Source organism: Gopherus evgoodei, chromosome 11 (genome assembly GCF_007399415.2).
Source record: "Gopherus evgoodei ecotype Sinaloan lineage chromosome 11, rGopEvg1_v1.p, whole genome shotgun sequence".
Classification (NCBI taxonomy): Eukaryota; Metazoa; Chordata; order Testudines; family Testudinidae; genus Gopherus; species Gopherus evgoodei.
In genome coordinates this window covers 11266125-11292685 of record NC_044332.1, presented here as the reverse complement: position 1 = coordinate 11292685, position 26561 = coordinate 11266125, and the positions used below count along the sequence as shown (strand labels likewise).

Here is a 26561-nt window from a genome sequence, read left to right as displayed (position 1 = left end):
ATAATAAAAGAAGATAGGTAACTTGGTTCTAGATTTTTATTTATTTTTCAATGTAGCTGTAAAAGAGAGACTGTCTTGTTCTTTCCCTCCCACCCCTTGTATATCCCAGTAAGCAGAAGCCCCAAGCCCTTTAAGAGTGAGGCTTCTGTCTTTAAAGGTAGTTTAACACTTCCTAGATACTTTCAAAATTTGCCCTGGGGAGTCACTAGCAAACATTCAGTTTCTTTTGTCAGGTGAGGGGAGAGAAGTAAGAGCTTGGTTCAGTTTCACTTTATCAGAAATAGTATTTTGTTGTTAGGGAAGTTTTATCAAACTACCTTATTACATGTGGGTGAGATGTCAGAAGTGCCCAGTGTTCACGTTTCAGGCTGGATTTTCTGAAGAGCCCAGCTCCAATTTCAGCACCTAAATAAATTGGCCAGATTTTCAAATACTGTTACAGCAGCCAGCAACTCCTATTCTCAGTGTTAGTTTCTGGGTGCTGGCACTTTGAAAAAAATTCAATCACTTATTAAGGCATCCAAAGGAGAGCTATGAGTGCTGTGATCTTTTGAAAATTTGATTCTCCACTGCTAGTATCTAGGTCATTTACCTGTCTGGTCGTTGCTATTGCTCTGATATTTCCCTCCACCAGCTCCTGTTTTCGAACAGGAAATGGAGGCCAGGGATGGATAAAAACAAATCTGTGTAATCCCAGGCTAAGTAATTTTGTTAAAGCTCTTGGAGGCTTTGTTAATAATCTGTAACTATCTTTATAAAAATGGAGGTGGAGGGAGTTGCAAATAAAAACACTCGCCCTTTAACAAACTGGGCTCCGATCCTGTGAAGCAACAGTTCTCAAGCCTCCCAAGGGAGGGGTCGGAATGTGCCAAGGAAGGTGAGAGTTGTGTGTTTTGGTGGATTTTTTTAAGAGCTCTGGCTGTCAGCTCTGGGTGGCTGGAGTTTGTGCATGAGGGCTGTGCACACCCAGGAGGCAGGGATAAAGGGGACAGCCGGAGCCCCACATCTCAGGCTCTCCTTCTGCCCTCCCCTCAATTCCTCATCAGGAGGTAGCCCAACCTTAGGCTCTCCTCCTTCCTCCCCATCCCTCACCTGGAGGCAGCGGGAAAGTGATATTGGCAAATACCAGTTTTCACCTTGCCACCCTTCTCTGCTGCTGCTGCTGGCATGGTACTGCCTTCAGAGCTGGGTGTCCCGCCAGCAGCCACCGTTCTCCATTCTGCTTTCAGAGCTAGGAGATGATGTATGTACTTGTGGGGATAAATGACTACAGACACAAAGAAGGGGGGCCCAATCAAATATGTTTGAGAACCACTGCTGTAAAGGAATCTTGCTTGCAACCAACATCATGCTTCCACATTGATCAGGGTGTTAGTGTTTTGGTGGGGGATTTTTGTTACCAATGGTTGTGCATTTTTTGTCATGGTGTAATTACAAAGAAAGACATTAACATGATTTTGCTAAACAGGCTCTTGTAGGCACTAATTTTTCTGAACTTTTTTCAGGACCTAATCCTTAATTCTCAGTATTGCATACTAATTGCTGTTACAGCACCAATAGAAAACTGTGTTCCTCTAAGCTTTCTTTAATGATGATTGAGGTCTAGGCATGTAAGTGCCTCTTAAATGATTGATGATTAAATTTTCCAGATTTACAAAAGCAGGGGTATGTAATGAACTGAAAAGGCATATATTTCTTATACCTGCTGCTCCAAATACATGTATCCTATTAACTGCTTTTCCAAAAATGTTGTCTTAAATTATCACCTTTGCTCCCTCTTTAGAGTTTCACTTTTAAAAAAATTATTTTCTGCGACATATGCTAGTTTTTGAAGATATTAAACAGGATTTTCTCCCCCCACTGTCCATTTTACACTTCTGCATGATCTTGCAATTATAATGCTGAATTTCTGACATCACAATAATTCCATGGAAAAAAATTTAATGTCACAAACACAAGGTTATGACTTTACTAGAGGATCAAGTTAAACGAAGACAAGAGTTTGGGGAAAGGTGGTGGCCTTTCACGGTACCTGCAGTAATAGCAAAAGAAAATAGCTGCTGAAGCACATTATTTGAAAAAAATGTCTGGGCATGTGAAAATTCCTCTTTAAAGGCCTGTATTTCAGCAGGCCTTTGGATTTTTTGCCCTCTTTATCAAGCTGCCCTGAAAAATGCATATACGGTGGAAAACTGAATGGAGTTATTTCCCTTTTTCTTTTAAAAGTGACTTGAAGATTTGGTGAGGATGAGGAACTCTTGTAATTAAAATCAACCAGTAATGGTATCTGTGCAATTGAAACCTGCATTTTGTGTTCATATGAACCCACTGCTTGTATACAACCAACCTAGTTTTTTTAATTTTTCAGTAAGTCCAAGAATACTAGTGACAGTTTTGGATCGTAGACTTTCCCTCTTGTCCTGTGCAACCACCACAGGAAATATGGAGTTTGGCACTATCCCAGTGGCTTAGTCTGGGCTTCATGCTACAGTGGTAGCATGTGGAGTCACAGTTACACACCACCTGAAGGAATCCACAGGCAAATGATAAACATTTCTGTCTTGCTGTTTTTCTGTGAATCTCCAAAAGGGTTTTGTGTGGTTAATCTGATTTGGGCTTTTCCCCAGCACGAAGATCAAATAACCACAGCTGATAGACCACAGTGGTGTCTTTACTTTTGTATTTACTATATGTTAGCATTATTCTCTGAGACATTTCTGGAGGAGACTAGAAGGGCTAGGGAGGAAATGCCAAACTATGAGAGGCCTATATTGGAACTAGCTGAGGATAGAGAAGTAGAGTCTTCAGATACTTTCATATGTCCAAGATTCGATTTCATATTCAGAGCCTTTGTTTCTGATTATAGGTTTTTTTGGCACTGGAATTACCTACACTCCATAAAATAATTGTATTGGATTTTAAAACTCCATTTTTTTATCATCAATTCTACAACAGAAGAGTTTGGTCTATTAGTTTAAAGACTTGCTTTAATGTTTCAAACCTTCACATGCTAGAAGTGAACTTGATTTTAAAGTTTTTCAGACATTTTGTTTTCTCGTTGAAATTATGTTCAGTTGCAGTATTTTGTATCATTACAGTTTAAACTGTCACATTGATGGCAAAGGCCTTCTTTCAGTAAACATTCACCTTGACGGTCATATTGCATTAGTTTATCCCAATAATATTTATTACAATAGGTCCTTCTCTTCTGTAGAATTACCTACTGTGCATGGTGTTTTTCCATAGGAATTTTAGCAACTGCAAATGAAAATAGGTATTTGGGTTTTGACTGATAAACCTCTCAGTTTAATGAACTAGTTATTTTTCGTACATCCTTATGGTTTTTTCTAACTCTTCCCTCTTTTGTGCTGCACATGCATACTGCACACTTTAAAGCCCTCTTCTAATGAGCCTAAAGTGCAGTAAACAAGATAGCAGCATATCTGCTAACTGTGCTAATGGATATACATAAGAGAGATTATACTATGACCCTTCTTTCATAAACATTGTAACTATGGGTGGAACTTTACTTTTCTAGTTCAGTAAAGTTGATTTAAAGCTTTGCAGATGTGAGCTTTGTCCAGATAACAGCCGAAAATCCAAGGGAGACAGATCTTTATATAAATCGAAGCTCTTATTTTGCATTAGAAAACTCTTGTTTAGATAAATTTAGTTTTGGAAAATAAGTAATTTCTGTACATTAGCATATGTCATACGTGTTGCATACATACTGGTTCATGGCTGTCTTGACTCTGAGGCCTGGTTTACACACACTAGGGTTTAGCTAGACAACTCTGCATAGTAGTCCAAGTGACATCTCTTCAGGTATTCTCTCCTCTGTATGCACACTAGGCAGATTGGCACCACTTGCTGCTTTGAACTCAATTACATGTGTTGATGCTTATGCGTCAAAAAAGAATATCTGAGTATTGGATAAAAGGAAGACATGGGAACATTGTCTGTCAGTAAAACAGATTAAAATGTATGCTCAGGACTCAACCACTCTGTGTATCAAACAGATCTCAGAAAAATATTTGGGCACACTTTTATTACGAACCCATAGCAAACAGCGAGAAAGAAAGTAATTCACAAAAGGGATTCCAAAAAAAACGTTCAGCACAATTTGTGCTGCTTCCCTGAGAAGGGGGCTGCAAGTCAAAGGTGTACAAACTTGAGGAGTGAAGAATGGGCTGTACACACTTTGCTTGTGTTCATTCAGCGTAGGTAACCTCTTTGATTGTATGAGAGATCTGAAGATAACGTCAATAAGAACTGTTTTCTACCCTCATCAGGATGCTCAGGATGTTGCTCAAACAGCTTAAAATGCCACTATAATAGATAGCAGCAGGCAAGAGAGGTAGTTGGTTTCCTACTGTGGTCATTCGGTGGGTCAGAGTAGGTTGACACGTGACAGATATGTCTGACTGTTGTTCTCTAATTTGTAAATGTTGGTTATGAAAGCATCAACAGACAACAAATAAGGAATTGTTTCTGTATAGATGAGACGTTATGGGGTTGTTAGCTTCCCCATTAGAACTCTTCTCTGTGTCAAAGATCAATGTTCTCTCAATGTTCAGTTCAGTTAGATTGTCATTGTGTTCTATAGTCACTGAATAGACGGGCACAATCACACTATGTAGGTTGTGAGTTGCCAAAGCATCCATTCTAAATACTGTCTGAGCACCATTACTACTTCAGTCAGATTTGGGTTCTTCAGCAGGCTGGTTGTGGGTTTTATTTTCTTTTTGTTTAAGGCTTTTCTACCCAAACATACAGAAATCATTTGATGAGAAAAGAGCCTAAAATGAGTGTCCAGTAACTGATGCCAAGTTAGGTTAGTTGTAGCATTTTCTAGTTCATCTGAATATCAAACACTCGTGGTGTTTTCAGTACCATTTCACACAACTATTGGAATGCAAAATTAATTGTAATGTTGATGCAAATGATAGATGTTTCTCTTCTGTGGAGGAATTTCTAAGGCAACGGCTCTTCATTCTTTGGCACATGAATATGAATTTTAGGATTACAAGGATAAATAAAATTTTATAAATAAAACATATAACTGCTGACAAATCTTTATAATGTAACTTATTTAAATAGTGTCTGATCTGCAAAGTATCCTACATGCCTCATGCAAACCAGTTGTCTCTCTTACATCAATACATTCTTTAAATTTAAATTTTTTTAAAACTTCCAAAAATATTTTGTGCCAAAAACTTTAGGCTATCAGCTATGGATAGATTTTCTAAAGAGCTTTGCAGCAGTTCAATCTCAGTTTCACAAAGGAATGTATTATAGTTTCCACATCAGAAGGAGAAAAACAACAAAATGTCACACATAGTGAGGGAAATTGCATTCTCCCCACATGCGCTGGCTTAAACAACCCAGCATAATTTCAATTTTATGCTAACATAACTGCAGCCAATTCTGGATATCCAGTCTTGAGTATCGGTAATGCTGTCAGTTCAGATTGAACCGGTTCATGATGATACAAAGTACTACCACTTCTATAAAAATGTAAAGTTGGCTTGATTCAGATGTACAGCTATTGATCCATTGAAGCCAGTCATAGCTGCATATGCTCAGATGTTCTTAAAATGAAGCCACTTTTAATCTATGTGCTTAAATTGAGATTTAAGATCATAATTTAGGCATCCACACTGAAAATGTTGGCCTTAGTTTGCAGCTCTTATGACTGCAGAGATGTCACTGAAAGTGACACAGTGCAGTGCTGCAATACAGACTTCCGCCAGCACAGCTGGGTCAGTCAGGGGGGTGAAGAGGTGTGATCCCTTACCCAACATAGCTATGTCAGCAAAAGCTACTAGTAGAGGTCAGTTATAGTGGCAAAAGTGCAGTTTTGCCAGCATAACTAATTTCACTTGAGGGGAGGGGGATGCAGTGTGCTGTACCAACCAAAGCCCGGCTTTGCCATTAGAACTGCGTGCACGCTAGGAGTGCTTTACTGGCACAGCTATACCACCAAAGCACTCCTAGCCTGAGTCTGCGGATAGAGCAAATGAAACATTGGCTCAGAACTTCAGTAGCTGACACCATTCATTAGCTTCCTGCAGGAATGGAAGGCCCTAATGCAGCACAACTGCTGTAGAGCCATGGCTTCTGGAGAATCAAGGGACTTCACATTGAGGCCCTTGGCATAGTGGGGGCAATGCAGAGAAGAACCTTCACTACATTGATCTTCACATCCAGTACGTGGGCTATTAAAATTGGCACTGTGATTTTGTACACCTTGCAAATGTACTAAAAGTTTCTAGGGGAAATCTATAAATCATTCCTTCATTGCTGCCACAAAACAACTCTTCATACAATTAAAATGTAATGTCAATGCTTTGAGATTCTTAAATGAAAACAGTTAAATAGGGTGAGAGGGACAATGACCAGGAAGAAATCTGAATTGGAAAAATACCTTACACTTCAGATAATTTTGCATTATTTCAAAGTATTCATTCGGATCTTTGTGTGTATGTGTATATGCAGTTTTGACATTTACTCTTTTTTTATATGAAACGAAACAGAGGAAAGGTTTTTCTTTAAAGGTAGTATTTCATTAAGTCAGCTGGATAAATCTGCCTACTAGTTATCTCCACTTTTAAAACTTTTTTACAACTGAGTTGTTTAGGATGTCTGATCTTCTCTTGGTTAACATGCATAATTCTAAAGGACCCTTAATTATTTAGTTTAGCTGCATCTTCTGTAATAAAGATTCTGACATCTATTTCATTATCAGTCAACTGCAACTTGACCATAAATATTTATTATATTAAAATCATCTTGTTATTGACTTGGTTGCAATTTTCTGTTTTTAACGTGTTTTCCCCCCAAAAAATGGTTCTGGACATTTCTATAGTCTATGAGCTTTTAACAAATACTTTGCCTGATTTATCTATTAAATTTTAATTTACTGTAATGTAATGTTGGAAGATTTAACAATGTTCAGATGAGTACGTAGAGGGGCATGGAGATGGTTGTGGCAAGAGATGATGCCTGTTCTACTAGTTTGTATAATATTGTGAAAGGTCCACTGCTGTTTTAATTCTTCACATTTACAAACTGGAAAACATGTTATTTATTCCTCAATCTAAACAGTGGCAAATCCAAAAGAGCAACTGTGCACACACAGATTGTTCCAATAGCAAATCCTTTAGCATGTTTGTGCAAATGCAAAAATTGAATGTAGACTGCAAGAAAGTGCAAATGGTTAATGGCTGTAAGTGAGGAGGGATTGCCAAACAATTAGGTAGTCTCTGATTGTCATGCTGTTTCTGCTTAGGGTGTCATGTTTGTGGTTGGGTTATTTTGTGGTTTGGCGGTGGTTTTATTTGTAATTAAGTGCTTATCAGTAGAGAACTCCTTGCCATTGTAAAATACTCCAAAAAATGTTAATTTCTAATCAATTTATAGCCACGGCTCCAGAGTACCTTCTGTTCACGCTCATGCAAAGACCAGGATCACAGTAGCATTTCCTACTATTCAAGCATTTGTAGAAGTATATTGGAATTAAATTCCATCAGGAACTTTTCACTTCATTTCTGTATTTTTCAGTATATTCCTTCCACCTCATTCCTCCAGGACTTATAATTAAGGCTACAAGTATGTCACGGTGGTCGGGGAAGTCATGGAATCTGACTTTCAGAGACCTCCGTGACATCGAGCACCCCAGCCTTTGCCAGCAGCGGGGGACCCTACAGATCCCAGCCTGGGTCAGGGGTCCCTCCCAGCCACTAGGCAGGGATGGGGGCTGCAGTGGGACAGGGTGCTGGAGCATCCTCTCTCCCCATTTTGTCAGGGATGGTTTTAGTAAAAGTCAGGGACAGGTCACAGGCTTCCATGAATTTTTATTCATTGCCTGTGACCTGTCCCTGACTTTTTAGTAAAAATATCCATGACAAAACTGTAGCCTTATTTCTGATGTGTAGGTAATAGTCTTCCATTCTGTTAAATTCTCAGTTTATTGATATGCTGTATTAAAAATGTATACAGTAGTCACAAATATGTACAGTCAGTAGCTGTATATCTTAGGCCATATTTTTTTAAGCTCAGTTCAGTTTCTGCATATCCTGCTATTGACATATGTGCATCAGCTGAGATGCAGGTATATTGGTGTAACACTGGACTTTTTTTGTTTTGTTTTGTTTTTGTTTTTGTTTTTTTTGCTATTACTTGTGCGATCATTTACTTAGAAACACTTGAGTTCAGTTTGTTCAATTTTCTGTTAATATGGTTGACTCATTACATGTAATCGTGGGTGGCCGGTACCAAAGGCCCGTTCACCCCTGGACCCCATCCTGCTTCCCAGAGCTGTGCTGCGGGCACTCTTGCTCTGTGGCCAGGGCCCCAGCCTGGGGTTAATGGGGGCCAACCTGCGGCCAGGGACTCTGCCCTGGCATTCCAGGACTAGGGAAGGGGGCACTCCACCTGGTGCTCTGGGGCTGGGAGGACCCTTGCTGCCTGTCCACCCTTCCAGGGCTTGGAGGGTGGGGGGGGTTCCTTGCCATCTTCCCACCCTTCCGGGACTAGGGAGGGGGGCGTTACCAGTCACAGCTAAATGCGAGGTGGAACAGATTGTTTAGCATAAGTAGTTAACACATTCTAGGTAACCATTCAAGGTAGGGTAGCCCGTTAACACCTCTGCAGTCCTAGGACAAAAAGGGGGGTTAGTGGGTTACGTATTGTTGTAATAAACCATAAATCCAGTGTCTCTGAATAAATAAGCCCATGATTTTTAGTAGCTAGCAGAGTTATGAGTTTAAGCTCCCAGGCTCATCTTTTAAAAGTGTTGCATCTTGCATTTAGCTGTGATGCTCGGAGTACCTTTCCCACACATGAAGAAGAGATCTGTTTTGCTCGAAAGCTTGTGTCTCTCACCCACAGAAGCTGGTCCAATGAAAGATATTATCTTCCCCACCTTGTCTTTCAGATAAATTTGCACTTGCAAGAGTACTGCATGCTAAAAATTAAACAAGACAAACTAAATTTAAAGAAAGTAAAACTACCAATAAATATGGAGAAATCCTATCATTTGGTATATTCAATGTATATTTAACTTAAGTTGCCCATACAGTTACACAGTTTTAAATAGATAATATTGTGGAATAGTCCATATCAGATATGCTGGACATGTTTCACAGTTTTCACTCTTTAATGAATTCTTATGTTTTTATAATGTTCATATTGAGGTTTCGTATTAACCAGTTTATAATGCAAAACATGTACACCTCTGATTATTATTTCTGCTTGATTGTTCAGTATTGCATATAAACAGATGTGAGCATAGGCAAATATACAATGTTAATAAGAAACTTTTAAACCATATGGTGTGCCTAAAATTAGTGTCTTGCAGTTGTGTAATGAGAACCTTCTGTTCGGTAGCCAGATTCACATGAAACACAATCTGCTTAATATACTCTGGCCAATGCTGTCTTTTCCTTGATCTGGAAGGTAAGCAGAAGTGACAGACTGCCTTTCTAGAGCATCTTTGCTGTATAGAGACTGTCTCTGCCTTTGATTAATGCAGAGAGCTTGTGTTCTGATATAACACTTCGGATTCATTGGTGAAAAACTATGGTTTTCAACTTCCTGTACTTTGCTGTTGCCACTTCTCTAATTCTTTCAGTAATGAATATGCAGTCATTTGTAATGGTTTATATGCATCTTCCTTCATCCTGCCTCTTAACTTTGTTTGCCTCTGACTGTTTGTTAAAGTGACTTCTCAGACTGAGGAGATGAGATGTAATAACCCCATGCTTACTTTATTTACGTGTGGACTGCAAAGCCATTTGTATTGTGAGCAGTTTCCATTGACTTAGGGCTTGAAGCTGATAGTGTTTTTACTCTAGATAGTTGCAAACAAAAAAACCTTGATTCTTTTACAATATTGACTCCCAAAAATTAAAATGACCTTTCACTTTCATAGAGATTGACCTTTCATTTCTTCATGATTACCACCTCTTGGTTAGCTGAGGCCATGGCTACACTGGAGAGTTGCAACGCTGGTGAGGGGGTTACAGCGCTGCAACTCAATCTGTGTCCACACTTGCAAAGCACAGCCAGCGCTGCAACTCCCTGGTTGCAGCGCTGGCTGTACACCTGATCTGCCTCGGGTGTAGCGATTCCAGCGCTGGTGATGCAGCGCTGGTCATCAAGTGTGGACACCAACAGCGCTTTTATTGGCCTCCAGGGTATTAGGAGGTATCCCAGCATAACTTTTCAGCCACTCTGCTCATCGTTTCACACTCCGCTGCCCTGGACTCAGGTGACGTGCCCTTTAAATGCCCTGGGAATTTTAAAAATCCCCTTCCTGTTTGCTCAGCCAGGTGTGGAGTGCAATCCATCAATCAGTGACCATGCCTCCACGCCCCAAACGAGCCCCAGCATGGAACACTTCCGAGCTGCAGGACCTCATCAGTGTTTGGGGTGAGGAAGCTGTGCAGTCACAGCTGCACTCCAGCCATAGGAATTATGATACCTATGGGCAGATATCAAAGTCCTTGCTGCTAAGGGGCCATGAATGGGACGCGTTGCAGTGCAGGGTAAAAGTAAAGGAGCTGCGCAGTGCCTATTGCAAAGCCCGTGAGGGAAATCGCTGCTCAGGAGCTGCCCCCACAACCTGCTGTTTTTACAAGGAGCTGGATGCCATACTTGGGTGTGACCCCACTGCCAATCCGAGGAGCATGATGGAGAGTTCAGAGCAGGGAGAAGTGGGGGAGGGTGTAGAGGAAGCCAATAGTGAGGCTACTGGGGTAGAGGGAGACACCCCGGAGTCCCAGGAGGCATGCAGCCAGGAGCTCTTCTCAAGCCAGGAGGAGGTTAGCCAGTCGCAGCAGCTGGAAGTTGTTGGTGAAGAGGAAGGAGAGGAGCCTGTTCCCGGTAAGCAGATTTTATTTTTAGGATGGAAATGTTTTGGGAGAGGAGGGTGGGGGTTATGGCTGCCTGCATGCATGCCTAAATGTGGAATAGCCCATTGATTTGGTCTATCACGTCTCTGTAATCGGCCTCAGTAATCTCTTCAAAAGTTGCAGCCAGAGCGTGGGCAATGTGCTTGCGCAAGTTTATAGGGAGAGCCACCGTGGTCCTTGTCCCGGTCAGGCTAATTCGTCCGAGCCACTGTGCTGCGAGGGGTGGGGGGACCATTGCTGCACACAAGGAAGCTGCATAGGGGCCAGGGTGGAATCCACATTGCTGTAGAAGACCCTCCCTCTCTTGCCAGGTAACACGCAGCAGTGATATATCTGGCAGTAGAAAACCCTGTTGAGAATGTAGGGATAGTGTTCAGTGCAGGTCCCTGCTCTCTGCTCTCCCCAGTGCAGGTCCCTGCTCTCTGCTTTCCCCAGTGCACAGAAACCCCAGTGAGCCCTCAGGCAGTTCCCCTTCCCAGGTGAAGTCGCGGCAGAAACACTCACCCCATTGCTCGCCATGCCTTCGCTGCCGTGGCCTCTCTGTGCTATGTTAGGTATGTGGGAATGATGCTACAAAAAGTCTACAAACTCCTTCACTGTGTGATAATAAACAATGTAGCCTCTGTATATTAAATGTTTCTATTTATGTTTTTTTAAGTGACCTTGAATAATCCAGCAGTATCACCGCCTGCCCGACGGTTACAGAACTTGAGGAAAAATCCTCGAAAATCAAAAGAAGATTTGATCAAAGCAGTTATGAATCAGTACGCCAGAGAGAGTAAGATGATGCAGGAATGGAGAGAGAAAATGCATGAGTGGAGGCAAACACAAAGCAGGAGAAAGGAATTGGCTACCAAGAAAAGCATGAAGCAGCTGATAAGCCTCCTGGCTCGCCAAACTGACTGTATGCAGTCTCTCATAGCCATGCAGGCAGATCAGTACCGTGGTAACCCCCACCCCTCCCAAAGCTCTCTCTTGTTCCCCAGTATTTGCACAAAACAGCTTTCTCCAGCAGCCTGTTTCTTACCACCCCCAGCTGCCCCCAACACCTGTACGATCACCTACCAGCCCTGATAACTGCAATCCTTACCCTATGCACTCAACCCCCATCACAATGCAGCATAGTAATCCTGAAGTGCAGCAGGCATTGAACAGCAATCCAAGCAGGACATATTCATACCTCTGAATGTACAGACCACCACCCTACCCCCCTGCCCTTTTATGTACTGTATTTTGAATAAATTATTTCTTGGCTTATAAAACATTTTTTATTATTGAAGAAAGTGATAAATACTGTACCCCAAGGGAAAAACGGGCACAGCAAAGGCACCAAACGTTACTGTTGGCTTTCAGCCTCAAATTGCTCCCTTAAGGCATCCCTAATCCTTGAAGCCCTTTGCTGGACCTCTCTAGTAGGCCTGCTCTCTGGCTGTGCAAATTCAGCCTCTAGGCGTCGAACCTCGGAGTCCCATTCCTCACTGAATCTTTCACCCTTCCCTTCACAAATATTATGGAGGGTACAGCACGCGGATATAACAGCAGAGATGCTGCTTTACCCCAAATCTAGCTTCCTGTAGAGACACCTCCAGCGCGCCTTTAAATGGCCAAAAGCACACTCCACAGTCATTCTGCACCGGCTCAGCCTGTAGTTGAACCGGTCCTTGCTCCTGTCAAGCTTCCCTGTATACGATTTCATGAGCCATGGCATTAAGGGGTAAGCGGGGTCTCCAAGGATCACAGTGGGCATTTCGACGTCCCCTACTGTGATCTTGCGGTCTGGGAAAAAAGTCCCGGCCAGCAGCTTCCTGAACAGGGCACTGTTCCGAAAGATGTGTGCATCATGCACCTTTCCAGGCCATCCTGAGTAAATGTCAGTGAAACGCCCACGGTGATCCACAAGCGCTTGGAGAACCACAGAGAAATACCCCTTGCGATTAATGTACTCTGATGCCAGGTGGGGTGGTGCCAGAATAGGAATATGCGTCCCATCTATTGCCCCTCCACAGTTAGGGAAACCCATTTGTGCAAAGCCATCCACAATGTCCTGCACGTTCCCCAGAGTCATGGTTCTTCTTAGCAGGGTGCGATTAATGGCTGTGCAAACTTGCATCAACACTATTCCAACGGTCGACTTTCCCACTCCAAACTGGTTCGCCACCGATCGGTAGCTGTCTAGAGTTGCCAGCTTCCAGATTGCAATAGCCACCCGCTTCTCCACTGGCAGGGCAGCTCTCAATCTCGTGTCCCTGCGCTGCAGGGTAGGGGCGAGCTCAGCACACAGTCCCATGAAAGTGGCTTTTCTCATCCGAAAGTCCTGCAGCCACTGCTCGTCATCCCAGGCTTGCAGGACAATGTGATCCCACCACTCAGTGCTCATTTCCCGAGCCCAAAGGCAGCGTTCCACGGTGCTGAGCACGTCCGTTACTGCCACAAGCAATTTTTTGTCTTGTGTGTCAGGCGAATCAATATCATCGTCTGACTCCTCACTATCACTTTGGAGCTGAAGGAATAGCTCCACTGCCATGCGTGATGTGCTGGCAACATTCATCAGCAAAGTCCTCAGCAGCTCGGGCTCCATTTGTAACAGAAATCGCGCTGCAGACTCACAATGCCGCCAAACTGCTTGGAATGTGTAGCAAAGCACCACGGGGAGTTGGAACAGGAAGCGGAAAGACCCGCACCCTTCCGTCCCCTTCCCACAAGCCACAGCGCCAAAATGGGACGAGGTGCTCTGTGGGATAGCTGCCCACAATGCATCACTCCCAACAGCGCTGCAAATGCTGCAAATGTGGCCACACTGCAGCGCTGGTAGCTGTCAGTGTGGCCACACTGCAGCGCTGGCCCTACACAGCTGTACGAACACAGCTGTAACTCCCAGCGCTGCATAAATGTAAGTGTAGCCATACCCTCAGTACTGTTCAGTAAACAGGGCAATGAGCCCGGGAGTCCAGTAATACATCAAGTATCTGATTCAATGTTCTGAGGGAGCGGATTAATTTAATTTCATTATTATTACACAAGAACAGCCTGTGAAGATGAGTTGCTGTGCTGAGAGGCTTGAGTCTATGAAACTGAGCATTCTTAGTGACTGCTGAAGAGAGGTGCTTTATGATTAGTAATATTTATTTGTACTATGGGTAGCTCATAGCATCCTTGATACTGGGTACAAATGCGAAAGGTTATTTTAATTTTTTTGTTCAATATTCAAAAAGCACCAAGCTACATCTGGAAAGGTGCTATCCTAGTCCCAAACAATTTCCAATCTGGGAACCATTCTGACAATTAGATTTGCATTGTCACAAAATATTTCCTGTATTTGTGAGGTAGTTTTAATGTGGAAGCAGGTGTTTTTGTAACCATTGTTTGTTAAGGCCCTTAAGTTTCATGTTTTAAAATAAAAAGCCAGCCAGTTAGCATTAACTGAGACTTTGTTGGCATGTTTAGCCCACATGGCAAAGAATTTGGTAGAGTTGAGGCCCTCTGGCAGGACACTGCTGCTATTTGGGCTGTAATTGGTCTGTGAATAGATGGATGGTCTTCCCTCTCCAGAGCTGTCAATCTTTTCTTTTCAATAGCACTACACATTCACTTTATGAGTTCATATCCTTCCAATAACTTTATTTGCTTTATTTTTATTTCGTATGAGAATAAACCTGGCTGGAATTAATCTGATTCAGCAAGGGAATGGGTGAATTCTCTAGTTAAATGCCCTGATAGGGAGGGAGTTTTGTTTGACTCATCTAGATAGGCCAGCTACAATGCTTTGAACAGTCTTGAATTATCCAGTGATTAATCTATTTTTGAACAATGGGGTGGTGAGATCTAACATTCCTTACTGAAGAGGTGGGAAAATTTGTATTTTAATTAGAGCTTGTCAGAAATTTTCTAATGAAACAGTTTTGTTGGAAAATGCCAGTTCAGTGAATCCAATTTTTTTTATGAAAGAGAATTGGGTTTGACAGACTTTTTCACAGAATCACTAGCAGCTGTGAAACTGACAAGAATGTCCAGTTGAGTCAGCAGCTGCCTCTCTGGGGAAACACATTGTGTCTGTTTCTAAAATATCTTTTGATTCTTAAGCTTTCTGATTTGCAAGAAATTTTGACAAATTTGGTTTTGTTCCAATTTGGAACGAAACCAGATTTTGAAATGCCATAACTTCTCATGAACTGGAAATCCCAAGTTTCTGCCAGCTCTAATTTTAATAAGGTTAGGAGATGACATCTTAAAATCAGAGTTGTAGAAGGAATAGGTTAGTTGAATGCAGTATTCTGTGAAACTCATCAGAGGGAAGAGGACTGCATAGTTCTGAGGAGTCAAGCTGCAAATAAGAGACATGCAGTCCCTCTGTCATTTATGTGCAGTGAGGCTCTCAGCTCCTGATGCTAGCCAGACATGACATCTAATGATGGGTGCTTGTGATTTGTGTTATCTGGTTTTATCTTTTTGGAAACCTAGCTGCTGCTTCAAGTGTGGTGGATCCCTATTTCATTCCACTGATGGTGCGCATTCCCCCAGAGAATTTGGAAGGTGTGTCCACTGGTCTGCGCATGTACCCTGGCTCACCTCATGCCTTCCACTGAAGGGATAAAGGGCGGAGTGAATCTGCTGCCTCTCCAGTTCCTTCCCACCACTGCATGGTCCGCTTTAGACCCTTACATGTTTGCAACTTCAGTTTTGGTCTACAAAATAAGTTTTTACGGTTTAGCATTACATTAGCCTCTTAAGAGGCCTGCCCGTCCCTCTTCTTCTCCCTCCTCCCATCCGGTATTCCATTCGGGTACCAGACTCAGCCCAGGACTCTGGACTTCACACTATGTGCTTCCTGCTTGCAATCCTTCTTGGTCAGTGTCAACCACCAGTGCTGCCTATGCTGCCTTGGGAAAGCTCACATCATGGTGAGGTCCAATATCTGCCAATTGTTCCCCAACTGTACCTGACAAGGCCGGGAACTTCATCTCCACAAAAACCTCGTGGAGAAGGCCATGAGACCCCAATCAGACCCAGGCCGGGGAACCCCCTCTCTACATCAGTCTGAACCATAATCATCCTCATTGGAAGATTCTGAGCCAGCCAATGAACCACTCTTTCCTTACCCTACATATCCTCCACCATCAAAAAGGCCCATACCAGTTTGGGACCAACCTCTGCCTCATCTAACTCAGAGCCACTGGGACCCCATGCCCAACTATCAACCCCTTCTACTAGCCATATTGGGGGACTACTAGCCTACTAGCCATATTGGGGGACTGGAAACCAGGATCCCCTGCAGGGTCAATCCAACCTGCCAAGGAGCCACCCCTTGCTTCCCTGCTAAGGGGATGATCAGATCTGCCCCCAGATCTGGCAGAGGAGGAGGAACATTACACTAAGGTTCTGGCACTTCCATCATCCCTAGATGAAGCAGTGACTTCTAAATCCCCTCCCCCCTGGATTATTTCAGGCAGTTCCAGGGACTTCTCTGCAAAGTTGTTGGAGAGCTTCTGATTTCTCTCAGAGATCCAAGACTCCCAGCACAAACTTCTAGACATCCTGCATACTTCTGGACCCAACGGAATAGCTCTCCCTGTTAATGAAGCCATACTGCAGCCAGCTAGCGTAGTTTGGCACACCCCTGCCACTTGTGCTCCTACTCCCAAAATGGCAGAGAAGCATTATTATGTGCTGGTCAATGGTGTAGAATTTTTGTTATCTCACCCCCTCTTAATTTACTTGGTCCATGCTGCTTCTGAAGGGGCTAGACAGCAACATCTCCAATCTACTCCTGCTGACAAAGAGGGCATAAGCCTGGATCAGCAGGGAAGACAGGTCTTCTTATCATCCAGCCTCCAGTTCAGGATAGTCAATTACCAGGTGTTACTGGCTGAATACTATTTCCTGAACTATGCCCAGTTTGCAGCGTTTACTGACAGCCATCCACAATAGGACAGAGCAAAGTGATAGCTAGGACCATCCTCCAATCTGAAGTCAATGCTGCTGATACCTCCATCATGCACAGAGAGTCATGGCACCATGCAGCAGGGTTCCCTAGGAAGGTCCACAATACCATTGAGGACCTGCCCTTTGATGAGTCACACCTCTTCAACCAGAAGATGGACAAGTCCCTCCATACCTGAAGGATTCCAGGGCTGTCCTCCATTCACTGGGGATATACACATCTCCCTCTAAGAGGAAGTTCCACCACACATCAGTCAAATCTACATATGTGGCTCAGCAGTTTTTCTATCAGAGGTCCTATGAAACACCATGTAAAAGACAGAGGGTTCAAAAGTTCCTCTTCCCTACAACCCCTGCAACAGACTCATCATCTCAACCCCCAGCTCAATGTTATTTTTTATGGGAGCTCAAGAACCTCAAAACATTAAGCCCAACACCTCCCAGTCCCTACACCATTTGGGGGTTATCTATCACTCTTTTTCAACACAGACTGTTGATGCTGATCATCATCCACTCTGGCTATATGATAGTTTGCATCCCTACCTTCCCCTCCCCACTCCCTTTCGGGGGGCCCTCTCATGACAGTATTCTCAAACAAGAGATGAATATCTTACTGTAGTGAGGAGCAACAGAACATGTCCCTTCTCAATACCGAGGGGGAGAGAGTTTTATTTTACTTCCTGATACCCAAAAAGAAGGGTAGTTGGAGACTGGTTCTCAATCTCCATCATCTCAACCACTTCATTCGCAGACTCAGATTTTGCATGGTCAAGTTGGCAACATTTTTAGAAAAGGGATGTGAATCACAAGTCTTGATATGAATGATGCCTACTTTCACATAGAGATCCCACCCACAGACACTTTCTCAGATTCATTGTAGTCTCTGACCATTTTAAGTACAGAGTAATCCCCCTTGGAATAGCAACCTCCTCAGAGTCTTTACCAAGATATTCTTAGTAGCACTGCTCAACATCAGATTTCATGGTCTCATTGTCTTTCCCTATCTTGATGGATGGTTGCTTCTTGCCAAGTCTCACCGAGAAGCCTCTCTCTCAGCTTCCATGATGTTACTACACCAATTCTCTTCACTAGGAGTCAGAGTAAACATTGAAAAATCTGTTCTCATCCTCCTACAAGCTCTGGTCTTCATTGGGGCAACCTTAAATTCTGTCACTGCAAGAACGTATCTCCCAAGGACAAGTTCCAGAGCCTGAACAATATAATAGCTCATGTCACAAGCAACCCTCAAGTACCGGATAAGCCTGTCTGTCTGTCATAGGTCATACGGCCCCATGCACCTGTGTCACCCTGTTCACAGGACTCCACCTTCGTTGCCTTCAAGCTTCGCTGCAGTCGATATACTGCCCAAGCTGTTGTTCCATGAACCACATGGTAACAGTTTAGGTCAGGGTACTGTCTTGTCTTCCCTGTTTTGGTGGGCAAATACTCCTCAGGTATGTGTGGCCATCCCCTTTCTCCATTCATCTCCAGACCAGGACCATTATTACAGATGCGTCCAACATGAACAACCACACAGCATAAGGTGCCTGAATATCTCAAGGATCCAGGGTGCACATCATTATTCTGGAGCTACAAGCAGTATGGAAAGCATGCAAGTCCTTTTTTCCTTTCATCCACACTCACCATGTCCTTATGTCAGACAACGTCATGACTGTCTTCTTCATCAACAAGCGGGGGAATGAGATCTGCTTCCGTGTGCAGAAGCAGTCAGCCTCTAGAACTAGTTTTAGAGTAGTAGCTGTGTTAGTCTGTATCCGCAAAAAGAATAGGAGTACTTGTGGCACCTTAGAGACTAACAAATTAATTGTAGCATAAGCTTTCGTGGGCTACAGCTCACTTCATTAGGTTCATGTAGTGGAAAATACAGAAGATAGACACACGTGTGTGCATGCGCACACACACATATAACATGAAACAATGGGTGATACCATAAACATTATAAGGAGAGTGATCAGTTAAGGTGAGCTGTTTGTCAGCAGGAGAGAAAGAAAACTGTTTGTAGTGGTAATGAAAATGGCCTATTTCCAGCACTTGACAAGGAGGTATAAGGAACTGAAGTGTCGGGGAAAGATGAGCATGGGGAAATAGTTTTACTTTGTGTAATGGTCCATCCACTCCCAGTCTTTATTCAAACCTAATTTAATGGTGTCCAATTTGCAAATTAATTCCAATTTAGCAGTCTCTCATTGGAATCTGTTTTTGAAGTTTTTTTGTTGTAATATTGCGACTTTTAGGTCTGTAATCGAGTGGCCAGGGAGGTTGAAGTGTTCTCTACTTGGTTTTTGAATGTTATAATTCTCGACATCTGATTTGTGTCCATTTATTCTTTTACATAGAGACTGTCTGGTTTGGCCAATGTACATGGCAGAGGGGCATTGCTGGCACATGATGGCATATATCACTTTGGTAGATGTGCAGGTGAATGAGCCTCTGATAGTGTGGCTGATGCGATTAGGTCCTATGATGATATTTTCTGAATAGATATGTGGACAGAGTTGGCAATGGGCTTTGTTGCAAGGTTAGGTTCCTGCGTTAGTGTTTTTGTTGTGTGGTTGCTGCTGAGTATTTGCTTCTGGTTTGGGGGCTGTCTGTAAGTGAGGACTGGCCTGTCTCCCAAGATCTGTGAGAGTGAGGGATTGTCCTTCAGGATAGGTTGTAGATTCTTGATGATGCACTGGAGAGGTTTTAGTTGGGGGCTGTAGGTGATGGCTAGTGGCATTCTGTTTCTTTCTTTATTGGGCTTGTCCTGTAGTAGGTGACTTCTGGGTACTCTTCTGGCTCTATCTGTTTCTTCACTTCAGCAGGTGGATATTGTAGTTGTAAGAATGCTTGAAAGAGATCTTGTAAGTGTTTGTCTCTTTCTGAGGAGTTGGAGCAAATGTGATTGTATCATAGAGCTTGGCTGTAGACAATGGATCGAGTGGTGTGGTCTGGATGAAAGCTGGAAGCATGTAGCTAAGTATAGCGGGCAGTAGGTTTCCGGTATAGGGTGGTGTTTATGTGGCCATCGCTTATTAGTACTGTAGTGTCCAGGAAGTGGATCTCTTGTGTGGACTGATCCAGGCTGAGGTTGATGTTGGGGTGGAAATTGTTGAAATCATGATGGAATTCCTCAAGGAATTCCTCTTTTCCATGGGTCCAGATGATGATGTCATCAGTGTAGCCCAAGTAGAGTAGGGGCATAAGGGGACGAGAGCTGAGGAAGCGTTCTAAGTCAGCCATAAAAATGTTGGCATACTGTGGGGCCATGCAGGTACCCATCTCTAGAACTAGTGTATCCCCAATCAAGTCACCCTATCAGCAGCCTACCTTCCTGAGAAGCCAAATGTGCTTGCAGATTCCTTCAGCAGACCCCTTGTGGTCGACCACGAGTGGGAGCTCCACAATTTGTAACTGTGCAATATTTTCACTCTGTGGGGGACCCCAACCAGAGGTCTTAGTCTCTCCAGCAAACAAAAATCACCACATATTGCTCCAGAGGAGCCTGCATCACCACTCCCAGAGTGATGATCTGCTTCTTCCTTGGTCAGACCAGTTCAACTATGACTTCTTCTCCTGCCATGAGTTCTACACAAAATCCTGATTGCCCCCTTCTGACCCAGACAGTTCTGGTTTCCCAGCCAGGTACATGTCATCCCAACCACCAATCATCCTTCCAACATTCCCCAAGCTTCTCGATCCAGTGGAATGGCTAGATCAAGCACCCCAATCTGTCTGTGCCACCTCACACTTGGTATTTGAATGGGCATCATCCTTAGAACATTCATGCTCCACTCTCCACCTTCTGCTCAGTCTTTGCATGTACACCTACCAATAGATTCTGGAAAGGCTTAATAAGAACCTTCCCACCTACTCAGAAGCCTACCTCCCCAGTGGAACCTGAACCTTGTTCTCTCAGTACTCATAAGTCACTCATTTGAGCCTTTAGCTACTTGCCCCATGTCCCTCCTTTCCTTGTAGCCATCACTTCAGCGAGAAGAACTGGCAATCTTGGAGTGATGATGGCAGATCCTGCATCCACTGTATTCCATAAGGATACAGTGTCTTTACATCTATACCCCAAATTCACCCCTAACGTAGTTGCAGAATTTCATTTTAACCAATTCATTCATTTACCTGTGTTCTTCCCAGCACTGCACGCTTCCTCAGAGGAACAAAGACTCCACTCCCTCAGCATTTGGTGGGCATTGGCTTTTTACCTACAAAGAACAAAGCCAATCAGGAAATCTGAGACTGTTTATCACTATAGCAAATATAGTCACAAGGCACCCTTATTTGTCTTCTCCACATTCAACTTTAGACTATATTCTTTGCCATGTTCATATTTAATCTTCACTAAATTCATCAGACCACCTGAATCAGCCAACTATACTGTTTCATCTGCATAGTGAAAGTCATTCACTCATTTTTCCATTCATCTTAATACTTTTTTCAGTTATTTTAATCACTTGCTATAAATGTTGAACAATCAGTGACATACAACTGTGTCTCACTTCTCTCTTGATTACTATTGGATTTTATTTGTCACTCACTGTAATCACTATCTGATTCCAGTATAATTTTTTTTTTATTATTCTGAGTTCATATCCCTCAGTCCCTACAGATCGAATTATATTGAGCAAAGCTCTGTCAAATGCTTTTTGGAAGTCAATGAAACACAAGTATACTGTTTTCCCCATTTCAATTGATCTTTCTGATATAAGCTTCAGGTTCATAATTGTGTGCTTGAAACTGTATTGTTGGCTTATTTTCTTATTAGTCTTTACTTGTATTCAATCTTGAACAATTTGCAGGAGTATCTTAGAGGCATGCTATACTAGGCTGATTGCATTGTAAAAAATACAGAACATAGCACTGTTCTTTTTAGGGGGATCTGAACATGCAATGAAGTCGTAAAATCTTCTGGTAATTCTCTTGTCTAAGACATTCTTCGCCACCTCTGACAGAGCTTTCAGGTCTTCATCCCCTTGTACTTTTTAACAGTTAAGTTGGTATTACATCATAAGCTCATGCTTTTCTGTTCAGAAGTCTTTTTATTGGTACCATGATCAGGGCCGGCTCCAGGAGTTTTGCCGCCCCAAGCAGCCAAAAAAAAAAAGCCGCGATTGCAATCTGCGGCAATTCAGCGGGAGGTCCTTCCCACCGAGCGGGAGTAAGGGACCCTCTGCTGAATTGCCATCGAATCCTTGAAAGTGCTGCCCTGCTCTGGAGTTGCCGCCCCAAGAACCTGCTTGATAAGCTGGTGCCTGGAGCCGGCCCTGACCATGATTTCTTGATCCATTATTGGCAGGGTAGTTAAGGTTTTTCCGGCCATGATATATTCTCACCATCTCTCATTCTTGTCTTCAGGGTCTGTCAGATATTGTCCATTTTTGTCCTTAAGGGTAATATTAATAATCTTTCTGTAATTAAAAGTCACTATAGCAAACTATTACCACTTGTTCAGAGTTGTAATAGATTAGTCTAGACAGTTAAGATATCACAACTACCGTATAAATAAGCGATTATGCAATTGTATAGAAAAGAGGGGAAAGCTATAATGTGGCATGCCATTTGCTAATAGTGTGTTTCATATCATTCCCCATTTGATTAAAGACTCTTTCCCTCTAAAATGATATGACCATGGCTACATTATACATGATGACACATTCATAGTTAGAACCCATCTGATGGTAAGAGAATCCTGTCAGAGATGTTCAGACTGTCCTGCTCTTGACAGGTGTTCATAGTCAAGTGTTACTTCAAGGATTCTAAGTGTGGTATTTACATATTTTTTCCAGTCACTTTTGCTGCAGTGTGAAAAATGCAGTCTCCGCCAGTTTTCAGAGAGGTGCAAAGATGCTACGATACACATTTTTGCAAGACATATGTGTCTGTGAGAGAGAACTGCAGACCAACTTCCTTGAGTACTTAACATGGAGATGTCATCCCTCCAGAACTCTGAGTATGTAGTGTAATTCTGATTCTTCTTTTCTCTAGGAGGACTTTCGGAATAAAGTTGAAGATTACATTAAGCGGTATGCAAGATGATGAAGGAAGACTGATAGCAGGACCATGGATTTCAAACTATAGAGTTGTCTTTATAACTTATAAAACAACAACAAAAACCCCAGATTGTACTAGTCCTGTGTCCATGTTGTACTGAAGAAAAAAACTAACTTCGTAATTGTCCAAGGTAAATGGACAGTTCAACATAAATAAGGCAAGAAATTGTGTATGTTGGTTAAAACAAAAGTTGTTTGCTTCGTTTTAAAATGTTTACCCTTCTGAAACTGTACTGTATATCTTGTTGATGAAATATGCTTGAGAGTTAAAAGAAATCACTATTGAAGTTGTACTACACTTTTCTTCTTGCCTAGTAAAAATAGTGATGCGTTTCTGGAACACTTCAAGTTGGCAATAAAATGGTCTCCCTCTGAACCAAATTATACTCCTATTGCCTTTCCTGGAGCAGAAATAATATCAACTTTTCCCAGGAGTCACTAGAGCTTGTCAGAATGCATAAAATCAACTATCTAATACTGAAAATCTAATAATATTTAATCTAAGTACATTTTGGCACAAATTTGTGACTTGTACATTGCTACTTTGAGTTTGAGCTACAGTACTTTTAGTTTGTATTGTTTGTGTAAAATAGTGAAGAAATATAGGCTAATCCATAACCTAAAAGTCTAAATTTGTAGCATTAGGGAAAAAATTATATATTCTGTGCAAATTCACCCAACAGCTAACTTTTCATAACAGGCCTTTCAGATCCAGATGTGGAGAGGAAATTTTTGGAGACTTACATAAATTGACAATGCAGTTTGGATTAATTTTCTGGTGAATGACTCAGGGTGTTCCCTGTGCCCTTGAGCGCAACATACTGACAGCGCATATAACACACTGCACCGTTGTTGTTGTATTATTCTGTGAGCCTAGGTTTTATTTATTTTTAATTTTGCAGGGTGAGGGATTATGCTGAAGGAGTGATGCTATAATCCCTCTTCTTGTAAGTAGCTGAATATCAAAGAAGAGTAAGGACAAGTGAATAGATTCTGCAGAGAATCTGTTCAAAGTTAATGGCATGAAACACTTGGAATCAGTGCTGTGAAGAGCATTGTGTATTGTCTACTGTCGCTCCCTATTACTCACCTATGCTAATCAGAATGATGCTCAATATCCTGTTTGGCCTAATGAAAATGAATGGATATAGCCATAGACATCTCAGTGCATTGCATGGTGGGATCAGAGAGTGGAAATGGATTTGATTCAAGTTTTTATAAATAGATGGAGCAAAAAAATAAATGTTTGTGGTTTCATACAGACTGTGTGTGTGTGTGACACTTTTACATTTTGCACCACCTGGAAGGCTACTTGATTCTGCTTGTCATCTCAGTTTCTCATCATTGCTCTTTGTTAAATGCTGGGGCTTTCATTCGCCAGTGAAATTACCTGCTGACTATCCAAAACCAGTTACTAGATCACTGGCACATTCTAAACTTAGGTAATGCATTCTTAAAGTCTGCTGCATGTGGCTGGACCCTGAAAGTTATACAGAGCCCTAGTGACTTCAGTTTGTTTTCACTGAGAAGTCTGAAGGAATGTCTAGTATAGTGAATGCTTACGGGAAGAGGGTAGGTTTAGAAGAGAAAATAAGAAAAGAGCAAGTAAAAAATCACTTAGAAAAGTTAGATGCCTGCAAGTCACCAGGGCCTGATGAAATGCATCCTAGAATACTCAAGGAGTTAATAGAGGAGGTATCTGAGCCTCTAGCTATTATCTTTGGGAAATCATGGGAGACGGGGGAGATTCCAGAAGACTGGAAGGGGGCAAATATAGTGCCCATCTATAAAAAGGGAAATAAAAACAACCCAGGAAACTACAGACCAGTTAGTTTAACTTCTGTGCCAGGGAAGATAATGGAGCAGGTAATCAAAGAAATCATCTGCAAACACTTGGAAGGTGGTAAGGTGATAGGAAATAGCCAGCATGGATTTGTAAAGAACAAATCGTGTCAAACTAATCTGATAGCGTTCTTTGATAGGATAACGAGCCTTGTGGATAAGGGAGAAGCGGTGGATGTGATATACCTAGACTTTAGTGAGGCATTTGATACGGTCTCGCATGATATTCTTATAGATAAACTAGGAAAGTACAATTTAGATGGGGCTACTATAAGGTGGGTGCATAACTGGCTGGATAACCGTACTCAGAGAGTAGTTGTTAATGGCTCCCAATCCTGCTGGAAAGGTATAACAAGTGGGGTTCCGCAGGGGTCTGTTTTGGGACCGGTTCTGTTCAATATCTTCATCAACGATTTAGATGTTGGCATAGAAAGTACGCTTATTAAGTTTGCGGACGATACCAAACTGGGAGGGATTGCAACTGCTTTGGAGGACAGAGTCAAAATTCAAAATGATCTGGACAAATTGGAGAAATGGTCTGAGGTAAACAGGATGAAGTTCAATAAAGATAAATGCAAAGTGCTCCACTTAGGAAGGAACAATCAGTTTCACACATACAGAATGGGAAGAGACTGTCTAGGAAGGAGTATGGCAGAAAGAGATCTAGGGGTCATAGTAGACCACAAGCTTAATATGAGTCAACAGTGTGATATTGTTGCAAAAAAAGCAAACGTGATTCTGGGATGCATTAACAGGTGTGTTGTAAACAAGACACGAGAAGTCATTCTTCCGCTTTACTCTGCGCTGGTTAGGCCTCAACTGGAGTATTGTGTCTAGTTCTGGGCACCGCATTTCAAGAAAGATGTGGAGAAATTGGAGAGGGTCCAGAGAAGAGCAACAAGAATGATTAAAGGTCTTGAGAACATGACCTATGAAGGAAGGCTGAAGGAATTGGGTTTGTTTAGTTTGGAAAAGAGAAGACTGAGAGGGGACATGATAGCAGTTTTCAGGTATCTAAAAGGGTGTCATCAGGAGGAGGGAGAAAACTTGTTCACCTTAGCCTCCAATGATAGAACAAGAAGCAATGGGCTTAAACTGCAGCAAGGGAGATTTAGGTTGGACATTAGGAAAAAGTTCCTAACTGTCAGGGTAGTTAAACACTGGAATAGATTGCCTAGGGAAGTTGTGGAATCTCCATCTCTGGAGATATTTAAGAGTAGGTTAGATAAATGTCTATCAGGGATGGTCTAGACAGTATTTGGTCCTGCCATGAGGGCAGGGGACTGGACTCGATGACCTCTCGAGGTCCCTTCCAGTCCTAGAGTCTATGAGTAGGACTCCAAGGATCCAGAGCAGCTTGCAAGAGGGGAGCCACACTGAGATTTTTAAAAAAAAAAAAAAAAAAAAAAACCTAAAAAGCTGCTCTGTGAGAATATAGTGTATCCCTCCTTAATTAAAGTAAAACCTGGATAATGCACTATTTTAAACACTGGATGCAGAAAATCTTTAATTCTCATTCCTACCCAAAATTATTTTTATTTCCAAAATGCATTTCAGGAAAGAGAGGCAGCGTACTGCTGCTGTTCTTAAAGTTGTATAGAAATAGGATTCCATTACGTTAATAGAAAAAGCTGTGCCCTAAGCACCTCCGATACCCATTCTTCTATGATAGGCCATGCACCTGCCAGGAAGAGGGGAAAATGGTGCAGTTTTCTCTGAGCAAGCAAGTGCAGGCTTCTGTCCAGAATCAGTGAGTGTACCTTGTACCATTGAGTGGCAGATGACTGGAAAAGGGAGTGTT

At 42.4% G+C, this 26561-nt stretch overlaps 1 protein-coding gene across 3 annotated transcripts in view; it reads left to right on the top strand.

Annotated features, from left to right (window-relative positions):
- Positions 1-24181, top strand: part of UBE2F (ubiquitin conjugating enzyme E2 F (putative)) — a 145405-nt gene extending 121224 nt beyond the window's left edge. For all 3 annotated transcript variants that reach the window (XM_030580077.1, XM_030580075.1, XM_030580076.1), the window contains one exon: positions 22854-24181. In XM_030580077.1, the coding sequence (XP_030435937.1) occupies positions 22854-22904 (51 nt within the window). In that variant the 3' untranslated portion in view covers positions 22905-24181. The remainder of the gene's footprint in view (positions 1-22853) is intronic.
- The last annotated feature ends 2380 nt before the right edge of the window (positions 24182-26561 follow it).